At 44.2% G+C, this 15798-nt stretch overlaps 2 protein-coding genes across 4 annotated transcripts in view; one reads left to right on the top strand and one right to left on the bottom strand.

The window, feature by feature from the left end:
* Positions 1-15798, top strand: part of IFT88 (intraflagellar transport 88) — a 176384-nt gene that overhangs the window by 156978 nt on the left and 3608 nt on the right. The gene's annotated exons all lie outside the window — the stretch shown is intronic.
* Positions 14438-15291, bottom strand: LOC118651182 (BTB/POZ domain-containing protein 6-like). Its single transcript, XM_036300082.1, has one exon. The coding sequence runs from the start codon at positions 15205-15207 to the stop codon at positions 14623-14625; it is 585 nt and encodes a 194-aa protein (XP_036155975.1). The 5' UTR covers positions 15208-15291; the 3' UTR covers positions 14438-14622.

Raw genomic sequence — 15798 nt, 5'->3', positions numbered from 1 at the left:
TTGAAAGTAAGATATTGACATCTTCTACTACTATTGTGTTACTGTCTTTTTCTTTCTCCAATTCTGTCTTTGTTTGCTTCATACATTTGGGTCTCTGTGCTCTTAAGATGTGTCTATATTTGTAATTGTTACATCTTCCTAGTGAATTGGCTTCTTTATCCTTCTATAATGTCCTTGTGACAGGTTTTTTTTAATTAAATCTTTATTGTTCAGATTATTACAGTTGTTCCTCTTTTTTCCCCCCATAGCTCCCCTCCACCCGGTTCCCACCCCACCCTCCGCCCTCACCCCCCTCCCCTCACTGTCCTCATCCAGAGGTACACGATTTTTGTCCAGTCTCTTCCTGCATCCCCCACACCCCTTTCCCCCACCCAAGAATAGTCAGTCCACTCCCTTTCTATGCCCCTGATTCTATTATAATCACCAGTTTATTCTGTTCATCAGATTATTTATTCACTTGATTTTTAGATTCACTTGTTGATAGATGTGTATTTGTTGTTCATAATTAGTATCTTTACCTTCTTCTTCCTCTTCTTAAAGGATACCTTTCAGCATTTCATATTGTACTGGTTTGGTGGTGATGAACTCCTTTAGCTTTTCCTTATCTGTGAAGCTCTTTATCTGACCTTCAATTCTGAATGATAGCTTTGCTGGATAAAGTAATCTTGGTTGTAGGTTCTTGCTATTCATCACTTTCAATATTTCTTGCCACTCCCTTCTGGCCTGCAAAGTTTCTATTGAGAAATCAGCTGACAGTCTCTTATAGGTAACCTTGTGACAGTTTTTACTTAAAGTCTATTTTGTCTGAAAATAAGTATGGCCACTCCTGCTCTCTTGGATTACCATTTACATGAAATATCTTTAGCTATCTTTCACTTTCAGCCTACGTATGTCATTATATCTACAGTGAGTCTCATATAGATAACATATAGTTGGAACTTTTTTTTCTTTAACCATTTAGCCACTCTGTCTTTTTGATTGAGGAGTTTAGTCCATATACTTTTAGAATAATTATAGTTAGCGCTAGCTGGTTTGGTTCAGTAAATAGAGTGTTGGCCTGCAGACCAAAGGGTCCCGGGTTCGATTCTGGTCAAGGGCACATACCTTGGTTGCAGGCTCCTCCCCGGCCCAGCCCCTTATTGGGGTGCATGCAGGAGGCAACCAATCGATGTATTTCTCTCACATCGATATTTCTCTCTGTCTTTTCCTCTCTCTTCCAATGTCTCTAAAAATCAATGGAAAAATATCTTCGGGTGAGGATTAAAAATAATAATAATAAATTATAGCTAGGGAAGTTCTTACTATTGTCATTTTGTTAATATTTTTGTATGTCTTGTCCTTTTTTATTCCTTTTTCATTTTCTTTTGTGCATTTTCTATGTGTATTTTTTGTGATTACCATGAGAATTACATAAAATATCCTATAAGTCTACTTTAAATTAATAACTTCAATTGAATACAAAAACCTCTACTTCTTTTTATATCTTCCTTCTGTTATGGGTTGGCTCAACGAGATAGACCACCGACTTAGAATTTAAATTTAAGAGCCTTTATTAAGCTGGCCAGCTGACCACAGCACCTATCTCCCCCTCTGGGAGATTCGGAGCATGTGGCGGAGACCAAGGGTGCAGTATGATCTTTATATAGCAAAGCAGTGTTAAAAATCAATTACAAAGCATTCCATTAAAAGTTCATAAAGAGTTCACAAGAACAAAGGGGGTAAACAGAGTCACACCTGGCTGGAGCATATCATAATTCATTGTTTTTCTAAGACAATCTAACAATTTTTCTTCCACTATTACCCTGACACAATCCTGCTTCCACGGTTACCCTGACACAATCCTTGAACACAATCCTCCCTCGTACATCCCCCTCCCTTCGAGCACATTCAATTTCTCATGTCTCATTTCCTCCCCTCAGCACATTCTGTAACATTCTGTAACCCTTCCATGGCTCCGTCCCCTACCCTAGCACACTTCCCTCACTTTATGTTACTGATGTTGCAATAATATTTTGTATTCAATAACATAGTTTTATAGTTATACTTATTTTATGGTTTTACTGTTTATATTCTATACTTGAATTAAAAGTGATTTATCCACCACCATGACAGTATTGCAGGATTCTGTGTTTGTCTATTTACCTTTACCAAGGAGCTTTATATGCTTTTTTGTTGTTTAGCATCCTTTTGTTTCAACTTGAAGGACTCCCTTTAGCTGTTCTTACAAAGCAGGTGATAAAATCCCTTAGCTTTTGTTTATCCAGGAAGGCAATTACTTCTCCTTTACTTTTTTTAATTACTCTTTATTGTTGAGATTATTATAGAGGTCCCTCTTCTGTCTCCCTATAGCTCCCCTCCACCTGGTTGCCACCCCGCCCCAGGCCCTCGCCACCCTATAGTCTGTGTCCATAGGTAATGCATACATGCATATAAGATCTTTGTCTAATCTCTTCCCCCACCCCACCACACCCCTTCCCCTCTGAGAATCCTCAGACTATTACATTTCCATGCCCCTGATTCTATTCCATTTATCAGCTTATTCTGTTCATCAGATTTTTTATTCGTTTGATTTTTATATTCAATTGTTGATAGATATGTATTTGTTGCCACCTTGTTGTTCATATTTTTTATCTTTACCTTTTTCTTCTTTTTCCTCTTCTTAAAGAATACCCTTCAGCATTTCATATAATACTGGTTTGCTGGTGATGAACTCTTTTAGCTTTTTCTTGTCTGTGAAGCTCTTTATCTGACCTTCAATTCTAAATGATAGCTTTGCTGGGTAAAGTAATCTTGGTTGTAGGTCCTTGCTATTCATCACTTTGAATATTTCTTGCCAACCTCTTCTGGCCTGCATAGTTTCTGTTGAGAGATCAGCTGACAGTCGTATGGGCACTCCCTTGTGCTTTTCTCTTGCTGCTTTTTAAGAGTCTCTCTCTGTCTTTTGCCCTTGGCATTTTAATGATGATGTGTCTTAGTGTGGGACTCTTTGGGTTCCTCTTGTTTGGGGTTCTCTGTGCTTCCTGGACTTGTAAGTCTATTTCTTTCACCAGGTAGGGGAATTTTTCTGTCATCATTTCTTCAAATAGGTTTTCAATATTTTGTTCTCTCTCTTCTTCTAGCACCCCCATAATTCAGATGTTGGTACGCTTTAAGTTTTCCCAGAGGTTCCTTATACTACCTTCATTTTTTTGGATTCTTTTTTTCTTTTTGCTCTTCTGGTGAGATGGCAGGCACCCTCCCGACTTGCATCACCATATCCACGCCTCAGCTTCTGTAATCCTGCTTGCTTCTTCTGCTTTTGCTCTGCTGCCAGTCAAGCTTCTACTGTCTCAGGTTACAGACCTCTTCCCAAATCGCAACAGATACACGGAAACTTAACATGTAACATAGAAAGAATGTCTAGAATGTATGTATATGCCATGTATGGGAGACAAAGAGCCTGAGAAACTATAAAATGCTAAACCCCACTTTGTTTAGGGCTCAGCCTCTGGAGAGGACTCTGCTGAATAGGCATCCGTATAATTAAAGAGTCCTTTTTTGAACCTCTGAGTGTGTTTGGTTTCTTGCTTTCCACCAGCCTGATTTCTGCCATAACACTTGATTACAAGGGTGTTTTTTGCTTCCTCATATTTCAAATCATTGATTTGATTCTCAGGATCCTCTAATCTACTGTTGAATCACTGTATATTATTCTTTGTTTCAGTCAGTGTATGCTCAATTTCTGACTGGTCCTTTTCCTTTTTTTTTTTTTTTTTTTTTTTTTGGCATTCTCACTAAGATCCTTGAAAGTCTCACTAAGTCCCTTAGAGGTTTCTAGAAGATTCCTGAGTAACCTTATAACTGTGGTTTTGAACTCTATATCCAGTAGTTTGCTTTCTTCCATTTCTTTCATTTGTGACTTGTTTCTTTGTCTCTGCATTTTGGGTGCTTCCCTATGTTTGCTTCTATGTATTGGGTAGAGCTGCTAAGGCTCCTTGAGTTGATAGAGTGGCCTTGTGTGGTAGGTGTCCTATAGGGGCCCAGTGGCTCAGCCTCCTCAGTCACCTGAGGTGGACACTCTAGGTACACCCCTTTGTGAGCTGTGTGCACAGTCTTGTTGTAGTTGAGCCTTGATTGCTGTTGGTGTCACTGGGAGGAATTGGCCTCCAGGACAATTTGCTGTGGGGACCAGCTGCAACTACAGTGGGAGAGCTGTGCAGGAGACACTCTTATGGAGCAGAACTTGCTTCAGTGGGGCTTTGTGCTCACTGAGTCTGGCTCCTGGGTCTCCAGGGAGATACAAAGTCAGCCACTGCATGCGGCCACCCACAGGAGCTGTGAAGCAAGGCAGGCTGGTTTTGGTGCCGGGTCTTGGGCCTTTTATTGATAGGTTTGGGGCTCCACAACCTAGGTTTTTAGCTTGAGAAAGGACAGGCCATTCATATGCAAAAGCTGTTGCCCACAGCTTGGGTGGGGTTGTAAATTGGGTGGGGCAGGATCTCAGGAAATCACCAGGGTGGAGCAAACAGAAATGGCTGCCAGTCAGCCCTATAACTGAGGAGGTCCCAACACAGGAACAATGACCGCTGGGAGCACCTCTGTCTGTTAGAAAGCCACCCCTGAGTTCCTGCCCTGATGCCAGACAGTCTAGTTTCTGCCCATGTGTGTCTGGGTCTCTCAGAGCTTTGCCCAGCACTGGAGCTCAGAGGAAGTGGGAGCTTGTAAATTCAGTTCATGGTGCCAGCCTTTTTAAAAGGAGCAGCTGGGTCTCCAGCAGCCTGTGTGTCACTCAGCCCTAATCCGCACTGGTTTTTACAGCCTGTACTTATTGCCTGTAGGAACTTCTTTTCCTAGCTCTGGGACCCTGGGCTGGGCATCTGGTGTGGGGCTGGGACCCCTTGATCCTCCTGGCAGCCTCCGCAGAGGCGATCTCCCTCCTGATTAAAAAAGCAGCCCACGTGGCTGCCAGACCAACCTGTCCCGCACCTCCACACCTCCTACCAGTCCCAGTGTGCTTTCTTCTTTACTTCTCTATTTGTAGCACTTCCATTCATCCAGCTTCCCAGTGGTTCTGGATGATGGTTGTTCTGTATTTTTTTAAATATATTTTTTATTGATTAAGATATTACATATGTGTCCTTATCCCCACGTTACCCCCTACCCCCGCCCCCGCTCATGCCCTCACCGCCCCCCCCCACCCCCCCACCCCGTTGTCTGTGTCCATTGGTTAGGACTATATGCTTATATATAAGTCCTTTGGTTGATCTTTCTCCCTTAACCCCACCCTCCCCTACCTTCCTTCAAGGCCTGACAGTCCAATCAATGCCTCTCCGTCTCTGGATCAGTCCTTGTACATCAGTTTATGTTGTTAATTATATTCCACAAATGAGTGAGATCATGTGGTGTTTATCCTTCTCTGACTGTCTTATTTCACTTAGCATAATGCTCTCCAGTTCCATCCATGCTGTGGTAACTGGTAAGAGTTCCTTTTTCTTCTTCCTCTTCTTAAAGAATACCTTTCAGCATTTCATATAATACTGGTTTGGTGGTGATGAACTCCTTTAGCTTTTTCTTGTCTGTGAAGCTCTTTATCTGACCTTCAATTCTGAATAATAGCTTTGCTGGATAAAGTAATCTTGGTTGTAGGTTCTTGCTATTCATCACTTTGAATATTTCTTGCCACTCCCTTCTGGCCTGCATGGTTTCTGTTGAGAAATCAGCTGACAGTCGTATGGGTACTCCCTTGTAGGTAACTGACTGTCTTTCTCTTGCTGCTTTTAAGATTCTCTCTTTATCTTTTGCTCTTGGCATTTTAATTATGATGTGTCTTGGTGTGGTCCTCTTTGGATTTCTTTTGTTTGGGGTTCTCCGTGCTTCCTGGACTTGTAAGTCTATTTCTTTCACCAGGTAGGGGAAGTTTTCTGTCATTATTTCTTCAAAAAGGTTTTCAATATCCTCCCTCTCTCTTCTTCTGGTACTCCTATAATTCTGATGTTGGTACGCTTGGAGTTGTCCCAGAGGCTCCTTACACTATCTTCATATTTTTGGATTCTTTTTTCTTTTTTCTTTTTCGGTTGGGTATTCTTTGTTTCTTCATATTTCAAATCTTTGACTTGACTCTTGCAATCCTCTAGTCTGCTATTGGATCTCTGTATATTATTCTTTATTTCAGTCAGTGTGTGCTTAATTTCTAGTTGGTCTTTTTTCATATCCTCTAGGGTCTCACTAAATTTATCGGCGGTTTCCATAAAATTCTCGAAAAACCTTATAAACGTGGTCTTGAACTCTATATCCAGTCGTTTGCTTTCCTCCATTTCTGTCATTTATGACCTGTTTCTTTGTCTCCGCATTTTTTTATGCTTCCCTGTGTTGGTAGAGTGGTTTTGTGTGCTAGGTGTCCTGTAGGGCCCAGTGGCTCAGCCTCCCCAGTTACCTGAGGTGGACACTCTTGGTGCACCCCCTTGTGGGCTTTGTGCACAGTCGTGTTGTAGTTAAGCCTTGATTGTAGTAGGTATCACTGGGAGGAATTGACCTCCAGGCCAATTGGCAGTGAGAATCAGCTGTATCTGCAGTGGGAGAACTACTGTGCTGAAGACACCCTTCTGGGGCAAGACTTGCTTCAGTGGGGCTTTGGTGCTCACTGAGTCTGCCCCCTGAGTGTGTCCCTTATGGATCTGAGGAGTTGTAATCTGGATGGTCCCACTCTGACCACTGGGTACACTGGCTCTTGGATCTAAGGAGGTGCTAATTTAGCCTCTGCCTGAGGTTACCCAGCAGGAGCTACGAAGAGAACTGCAGATTCCCCTTCCTTTTTTGGAGTTTGGAGGTGCCCAGATGAGGCCCAGCTGTGATTCAATGCAAGCTGTTGTGGGGCCTTGTGCCTTCTCTTGGAAGTTCTGGGTCTGTCTGGCCCAGCTGCAGTTTGTTAGATAATTTTCAGGTTGCAAAGGGCCAGGGCATTCATATGCAAAGGCCTCTGCTGCAGCCTGGGTGGGGCAGGGTCTCAGGGAATCAAAGGGCAGAGCAAGCAGCTATGGCGGATCCTCAGCCCTGCCCTAAGAGGCCCCGCATCTCAGTGTCCCAGTAATTGCTGCAAGCACCTCTGAGGGAAAGCCGCCATCAAGTTCCGAGTTCTGCCAGCTGCCAGACAGTCCAGTTTCTCCCCGTATGAGTCCTGGGTCCCCAGAGACTTTCCGGAACTGGAGTTCAGAGCAGTCGGGAGCTTGTGACTCCCTCCCGATTCAAAAAGACAGCCGCGTCCTCAGGTGCCAGCCCCTTTCCGCGTGCTCGAGCCTCCGTACCTCTGCATTTTACTTCCGCACCTCCTCTGAGTCTCCATGTGCTTTACTTTCTCCTTCTAGTTGTAGAATTTCCACTCAGCCAGCCTTCCTGTAGTTCTGGATGATGTCCATTTTGTCTTTTTGTTGTATTTTTGAAGTTGTTGTGGGAGGCAGCAATTTCGGTGTTTACCTATGCCGCCATCTTGGTTTCTCCCTGTTCTGTATTTTAGTTGTAATTTTGATGTGGTTGTGGGAGGCAGCAAGTACAGGGATTTGCCTATGCTGCCATCTTGGTTCTCCACTTCTCCTTTACTTTTGAAGAACAGTTTTGCCAGATATAATATTCTTGGTTGGAAGATTTTTCTTTCAGCACTTTGAATATATCATCTCACTCCCTTCTGGCCTGTAATGTTTCTGCTAAGAAATCTGTTGATAATCAGATTACCTTGTACATGATTAGTCACTTTTCTCTTGCTGGTTTTAAGATTCTCTTTTGGTTATAATGTGTCTCCATGTGGGTCTTTTTGGATACATTCTAGTTGGAGTCCTTTGAGCTTCTTGAACTTAAATGTTCATTTCCATCCTCATATTTGGCAAGTTTTCTTTGATAATTTCTTTAAATAATCTCTGTCTCATTCTCTCTCCTCTTCTGGGTCTCCCATAGTACATGTATTGATCTACTTACAGTGTTCCATAATTCTCTTAGGCTTTTTTCAGTTTTTCTTTTCCTCTTTCTTTCTTCCTTTCTTCCTTCTTTCCTTCCTTCCTTCCTTCCTTCCTTCCTTCCTTCCTTCCTTCCTTTCTTCTTTCCTTTCTGTGTGTTTATTTTGTTCCTCTGACTCTGTAATTTCAAATTATCTATCTTTGAGTTCACAAATTCTTTTTATTTTTTTAATCCTCACCTGAGGACATGCTTAGAGAAAGGAAGGGAGAGAGAAACATTGATGTGAAAGGGAAACTTTGATTGGTTTCCCTCTGCATGTGCACTAACTGGGGGGTCAAACCTGCAACCCAGGTATGTGCCCAACAGGAGTCAAACTTGCAAGCCAGGTATGTGCCCTGATTGGGAATCGACCAGCAACCTTTCACTGCACAGGACAGTGGTCAACCAACTGAACTTCGCCACTGGGCCACAGATTCTTTATGTTTGATTATGTCTGTTTTTGAGCCCTTGTAGTGATTTTTTTTAACTCAGTTACTGTATTATTGTAATCCTTAGCTCCAGAATGTCTATTTGGTTCTTTTTTATTATCTCTATCTCGTTGTTGATAGTCTCATTTTATCCATGCTTGATTTTTCTAATTTTATTTATTGTCTGTGTTCTTTTGTAGCACATTGAGCTTATTTAAGACAATTAATTTGAATTCTTTGTTAGGTAGTTCATAGAGCTCCATTTCTTTAGAGTCAATTTCTGGAGATTTATTTTGTTACTTTGGATCATGTTATCCTATTTCTTTGTGTATCTTGTTACTTTTTGTTGTGTTTTCATTTGGAAAAAAAAACAAACAAAAACAGCCACTTCTCCCAGTCTTTTTGTACTGGCTTTGACCTTCACCCATCAGCCCTGCTAGAGATTATGAGAATTTTTCATAATTTTTAGGGGATGCATCTTCTTTCTGCATCTATGTGCAACTTCCCAATTTAAGAGGCTTGATGATTTCTTTTTCAAGATTTGTAATCTTTTGGTCCTCTGGTGTACTGCAGAATCTCTGGCACTACAACAAGCTGCTGAACCCCCATTTGTTCTCTGCAGCCCACAAGTATCCAAAATATGCCAGTTCCTCTTTAGTGCTACAAGTCACATGAGACAGAAACCAGACCCTTGGGCAGTCCCTTAAAAAGCTGGCATGTTGGATGTACATGTCATTCCAATCTTTCCCTGCTGAGGAAGAAGCCATGAGTTGGACACATTCTCTTGATCACAAGCTGTGCCAGCTTTTGTCTGTAGTGGGGGAGGTTCTCTGATGCTTCAACAAGCCACTGAGCTCTTTTGTGTTCTTAGCAGTTCTTGGGCATCCAGAATATGCTGGTTCCTCGGGAGCACTCCAGACCAGTCTCTCAGGCAGTTCCATGAAAAACCCAAATGTTGGATATATATTCTATTGTTGTCTTTCTTCGCAAGGGTGGCCTGCAAGTTGGGCTTTTCCTTCCAAATGTCAGCTATGTTGGCTGTGAGTAGGAGCTGACATAGTTGAAATAAAATTGCTTTTCTTACCTGTTTCAATAAAGTTGTTCTTGCCTTTGAGCATCCTAACTGTTTTCTGGAGTTCTCGTGAAGGCTTTTGGACCATAGGCAATGTCTTTGTAAAGGAACAACGTCTGGGGCTTCCTGTTCCATTATCTTGCTGACGGGAAAACTTTTAAGTCTTTTGATATATACTACCAAATCTTAGAAAATTTGTTCATTTCACTTGCTATTCTGATATTTTTTAATCTTAGTCATTTTAATAGGTGATGTTAAATCCTAAATTTAGAATTATATGAATTTTAAATTATGTAATGTTTGATATCTACAAAAGAATCTGTATAATGCTGTCATGAAGCATATTAATAAAATTAAAATTAATAAAGCCATCATAAAACATTAGAACCAGAACATTACTGTTATACCTACCTGTGTACATTCTGTCTTCTGCTTCTTTCACACATAACTACTATGAGTTTTATATTTTACTAGAGGCCCAGTGCATGAAATTTGTGCACTGGGTGGGGGGTGCGGAGTCCCTCAGCCTGGCCTGTGCCCTCTCACAGTCCGGGACCCCTTAGGGGATGTCCAACGGCCTAAACCTGCAGTCTGACATCCCCTGAGGGATGTAGCAGAGTACCAAAGTGTCAGGCAGCCAGGGCGGAGCCCGAATTGGGACCAGGCACCGCTCATGCTCAACCAGGCCCACTGCTGCTGCTGCTGCAGAGTCGGGAGAGGCTCCCAACACCATGGCAGCTGCACTCACCAGCTGTGAGCCTGGCTTCTGGCTGAGCGGCGCTCCCCCTGTGGGAGTGCACTGACCACCAGGGGGCAGCTCCTGCATTGAGCATCTGCCCCCTGATGGTAGTGCACATCATAGCAACCGGTCGTTCCAGTCATTCTGCCGTAATGGTTACTTAGGCTTTTATTATATAGGCTAGAGGCCTGGTGCATGAATTTGTGCACCAGTGGGTTCCCTCAGCCTGGCCTGTGGGGTCAGGCCGAAACCGGCTCTCCAACATCACCTGTAGGGTCCCGGATTGTGAGAGGGCACACACCAAGCCGAGGGACCCTACCGGTGCACAATCGGAGCCGGGGAGGGACACGGGAGGTTGGCCAGCTGGGGAGGAACTGCGGGAGGGCTCCAGGGCATGTCTGGCCCATCTCACTCAGTCCCAGTTGGCTGGACCTGAGCAGCAAGCTAACCTACCAGTCAGAGTGTCTGCCCTCTGGTGGTCAGTGCACATCATAGTGAGCTGTTGAGCGGCCTTAGCATATCATTAGCATATTACACTTTGGTTGAATGGCCGACCGGTCGACCAGACACTTAGCATATTAGGCTTTTATTATATAGGACTAGTGGCCCGGTGCAGAAAAATTTGTGCACTCGGGCTGGGGGGGGGTCCCTTAGTTATTAAACATTTAACGGCACAAATTGGACCACATTGGTGGTGGTGGTGATCTTGTCAGAATGTGTTATATTATGCAGATGAAAATCTATTTAAACAGACTTGATGTAGATATTTTTTAAATTAAATCTTCATTGTTTATATTATTACAGTTGTTCCTCTTTTTTCCCCCCATAGCTCTCCTCCACCCAGTTCCCACCCCACCCTCTGCCCTTACCCCTCCCACTGTACTCATCTATAGGTGCACGATTTTTGTCCAGTCTCTTCCTGCACCCCCACAATCCTTTCCCCCCAAGAATTGTCAGTCCACTCCCTTTCTATGCCCCTGGTTCTATTATATTCACCAGTTTACTCTGTTCATCAGATTTTTTATTCATTTGATTTTTAGATTCACTTGTTGATAGATATGTATTTGTTGTTCATAATTTTTATCTTTACCTTTTCTTCCTCTTCTTAAAGAATACCTTTCAGCATTTCATATAATACTGGTTTGGTGGTGATGAACTCCTTTAGCTTTTTCTTATCTGTGAAGCTCTTTATTTGACCTGCAATTCTGAATGATAGCTTTGCTGGGTAAAGTAATCTTGGTTGTAGGTTCTTGCTATTCATCACTTTGAATATTTCTTGCCACTCCCATCTGGCCTGCATAGTTTTTGTTGAGAAATCAGCTGACAGTCGTATGGGTACTCCCTTGTAGGTAACTGACTGTCTTTCTCTTGCTGCTTTTAAGATTCTTTCATTGTCTTTTGCACTTGGCATTTTAATTATGATGTGTCCTGGTGTGGTCCTCCTTGGATTACTTTTGTTAGGGTTCTCTGTGCTTCCTGGACTTGTAAGTATATTTCTTTCACCAGGTAGGGGAAGTTTTCTGTCATTATTTCTTCAAATAGGTTTTTAATATCTTGCCCTCTCTCTCCTTCTGGCACCCCTATAATCCGGATGTTGGTGCGCTTGAAGTTGCCCCAGAGGCTCCTTATACTACCTTCATTTTTTTGGATTCTTTTTTCTTTTTGCTTTTCTGGTTGGGTGTTTTTTGCTTCTTCGTATTTCAAATCTTTGACTTGATTCTTGCAATCCTCTAGTCTGCTGTTGGATCTCTGTATATTATTCTTTATTTCAGTCAGTGTATGCTTAATTTCTAGTTGGTCTTTTTTCATATCCTCCAGGGTCTCACTAAATTTATCGGCGGTTTCTAGAAAATTATTGAAAAACCTTATAACCGTGGTTTTGAACTCTATATCCAGTAGTTTGCTTTCCTCCATTTCTGTCATTTGTGACCTGTTTCTTTATCTCTCTATTTTGGCTGCTTTCCTGTGTTGATAGAGTGGCTGTCTGTGCTAGGTGTCCTATAGGGCCCAGTGGCTCAGCCTCCCCAATTACCTGAGGTGGACACTCTCGGTACACCCCTTTGTGGGCTTTGTGCACAGTCGTGTTGTAGTTAAGCCTTGATTGTAGTAGGTATCACTGGGAGGAATTGACCTCCAGGCCAATTGGCTGTGAGAATCAACCTTGTCTACGGTGGGAGAACTTCTGTGCTGGACACCCCTCCGGGGCAAGACTTGCTTCAGTGGGGCTTTGGTGCTCACTGAGTCTGCCCCCTGAGTGTGTCCCTTATGGATCTGAGGAGTTGTAATCTGGATGGTCTCACTCTGACCACTAGGTGCACTGGCTCTTGGTTCTAAGGAGGTGCTAATTTAGCCTCTGCCTGAGGCTACCCAGCAGGAGCTACAAAGAGATCTGCAAATTCCCCTTCCTTGTTTGGAGTTTGGAGGTGCCCAGATGAGGCCCAGCTGTGAAGCAGTGCAAGCTGCTGTGGGGCCTTGTGCCTTCTCTTGGAAGTTCTGGGTCTGTCTGGCCCAGCTGCAGTTTGTTAGGTAATTTTCAGATTGCAAAGGGCCAGGGAATTCCTATGAAAAAGCCTCTGCCGTAGCTTGATTGGGGCGGAATCTCAGGGAATCAACAGGGCAGAGCAAACAGCTATGGCTGATCCTCAGCCCTGCCCTAAGAGGCCCCGCGTCTCAGTGTTCCGGTAATCGCTGCTAGCACCTCTGAGAGAAAGCTGCCCTCTAGTTCCCTGTTCTGCCCGCTGCCAGACATTCCAGTTTCTCCCCGTATGAGTCTGGGTCCCCAGAGACTTCCCGGAACTGGAGTTCAGAGCAGTCGGGGGCTTGTGACTCCCTCCCGATTGAAAAAGACAGCCGCGTCCTCAGTTGCCAGCCCTTTCCGCGCACACCTTCGTACCTCTGCACTTTACTTCCGCACCTCCTCTGAGTCTCAGTGTGCTTTTCTCTTTCCTTCTAGTTGTAGAATTTCCACTCAGCCAGCCTTCCTGTAGTTCTGGATGCTGTCCGTTTTCTCTTTTAGTTATATTTTTGTAGTTGTTGTGGGAGGCAGCAATTTCCGGTGCCTACCTATTCCGCCATCTTGGTTTCTCCCTTGATGTAGATATTTTCAAAGATGGAAGAATTGTCCCTGTCAACTATTTTAGTTGATTCATATCTTCTGTAATTGTCATCTTTGCAAAGTTTTGAGTCCCCATATGGATTGCTGGATATAATAGGTCATGCGCTGTCCCTGTCCTTTGTAGCCTTTGTTACCTTAAGGACTCTAGTTTTCCATTTATATGTTTAAGTACCAATCTTACCGGCTTAAAAATGTAAGCTTTTAACACTGCTCTCTCTGTTCCATATCCTTCCGATGAAAAGTGGAGTTGGATTGCAGCACAGGAGAGAAATTTATAAGGGGAATATTGAAGTAATGACTGCAGTAGGTGAAGAGGGAACCTATTTCCCTTGCCACAGGCGCTGGCGCCCTGGACAACAGGGCTGGCAGCTTCTCTAGCCTGGCAGCCTGGGACCTCGGGCGGGTGGTTTGTCTGTCTCCTGGGCTGCAGCCAGCTACAGGCACTGGTGCCTGGACCAAAGGTGGGTGGCTTCTTCTTCTTCTGTGCTTCCAGGGAGGGCAGTCAGTTATGTGTATATGTGTATGCATGCAAACATAGGTGTGTACACGTGTGTTTGTGGAAATCTGTTGGGCAAGTCAAAACTATAGAAGAGTTGCCCCCTATCTCTTGAATCTTCCAGAGACATCCCCCACTTTTTTATTCTATCACTACTGGAGAGTCAGTATTTGCATCCAGCCAGCCAGTGACTCTCTCAGTGTCTATTTCTGACTTCTTTCCCTGTCTGTCTTCCAACCCCTAATCATATTTCCACCTGGATGCATCATGTTTACTCCCAATATGCTGTATAGAGAAGGAGTCACGATGCTGTCTTCCCATGAATAGTACTCAGTAACAAACCAATTGCATTTTAGTTGGGCAATGCCCCTACCCACCTTGCAAATCCCTTCCACCGTGCATTTCTGTTTCACTTTTTTTTGTTGCGTTGTTCTGCTGCTCCTTCTCCTCACCCCACTACCCTTAGATTGTAATGTAAAATTCTTTTACCATGTCAAGAAATTATTAAAAATACAGGTACTTTGAAAAAAAAATACAGGTACTTCTCCAAACACTGGTCGGGGGGGGAGTGAAGGGGGAACAGGGGCAGGGAAGAGGCGGCCACCAGCAGAGTGTGTACCCCAATGTGCCGGAGATGTGATGAGGCCCAGCCCCCTGTATTCAGAACCAGGCTCTGGCCATGTAGAAATGTCTCATTTATACCTCTGGATACAGCCAGCTGCACACAAAAGGTTAGGAGTCCTGAAGCCTGTCCTGCTGAGGAGAAAGAGTGTGGCCCTCTGTCCCCCCAGCGCCTGCACGCCCACGGCCTCAGGCGTAGAAGATGAGCTCAGGGATCTGCCCGCCCTGCACCCCGGTGCCGTTGGTGCTGTCGGAGGAGCATTGGAACTGGAAGGTCACCTTCTTGCACTGCACCTCCGTCGGGCCCTCCTGCCCGAAGTAGCTGAGCTCGCTGCCATCCAGCATGGCACTGGCCGTGTAGAAGGTGTCCTGCTCCACCTGCACTGGGTGCTCGAACCTGTCCGGGAAGGTGCTGCTGGAGCCGTTGGACATGAACCTGGTCAGGTTCTGGGCGAGGACCACCCCCAGGCGCTTGAGCTCGATCTTCACACTGTACTCGGCTTTCCCGGAGCTGGACCCGTACAGGCCCAGCCCCGCCACAAACACCCTCCTGTCCACCAAAAACTGGATGCTGTTGCAGCGCCCCCAGTTGCGCCACTGGTTGCTGCGGTAGGCTGAGGACTCGAAGCGGTGGCACCTCTGCGGGGCCAGGCCTCGCCTCTTGGTCAGTGGGGTCTTGTTGGCCACCGTGTACCACAGGAAGATGTTGTGGGTCTCCTCCAGCATCAGGATGTCCGACTGGGCAGCGCCGTTTGCAAACTCCTCCAGGGTCATGGTTGGAATGCGGACCAGGTAGAGGGCCGGCCCCTGGCTCTTGCCTGCCGCCTGGGTTTCCGATCACCGTCAGTGGCAGGCGGCTTCTTCCGTCCTTCCCCCTTCGCCTCCCAGCATTGTGCCTACGTATGCAAATTAACCATCATCTTTGTTGGCAGTTAATTTGCATATCGCCCTGATTAGCCCATGGGAAGCGTAGCGAAGGTATGGTCAATTACCATGTTTGTCTATTATTAGATAGGATATGTATTGAGGTTTACATTTTTCAGTTTCTTGCCTTTTCGTATATAATTTTATCATGTATGCAAACAGTATATTCATTTTGCTTGTGTTTAAGCTTTCTAAAAAGGTATTCAGTATATAGTGTTCTGGCTTGTTTTTTTTAACTTACTATGTTTCTAAAGTTAAGTAAGGTTAACCATTTCTATATGTTTTTTGTCCATCTTTGATTTTACTTTGGGAATTATCTCTTCGTATACATTGTACATTTTATAGGGATATTCTTTTTTACTGGTACAGGTAAGTTTCAAGATTCCTTGTTACTCTAAATTCTATGATTTTAAGATAATTTCTCTTATAAAATAAAAGTAT

The sequence above is a fragment of the Myotis myotis genome, unplaced genomic scaffold (genome assembly GCF_014108235.1).
Source record: "Myotis myotis isolate mMyoMyo1 unplaced genomic scaffold, mMyoMyo1.p scaffold_m19_p_3, whole genome shotgun sequence".
Lineage (NCBI taxonomy): Eukaryota > Metazoa > Chordata > Mammalia > Chiroptera > Vespertilionidae > Myotis > Myotis myotis.
The sequence above is the reverse complement of the archived record's forward strand: the minus strand, read 5'-3'. Positions and strand labels throughout refer to the sequence as shown.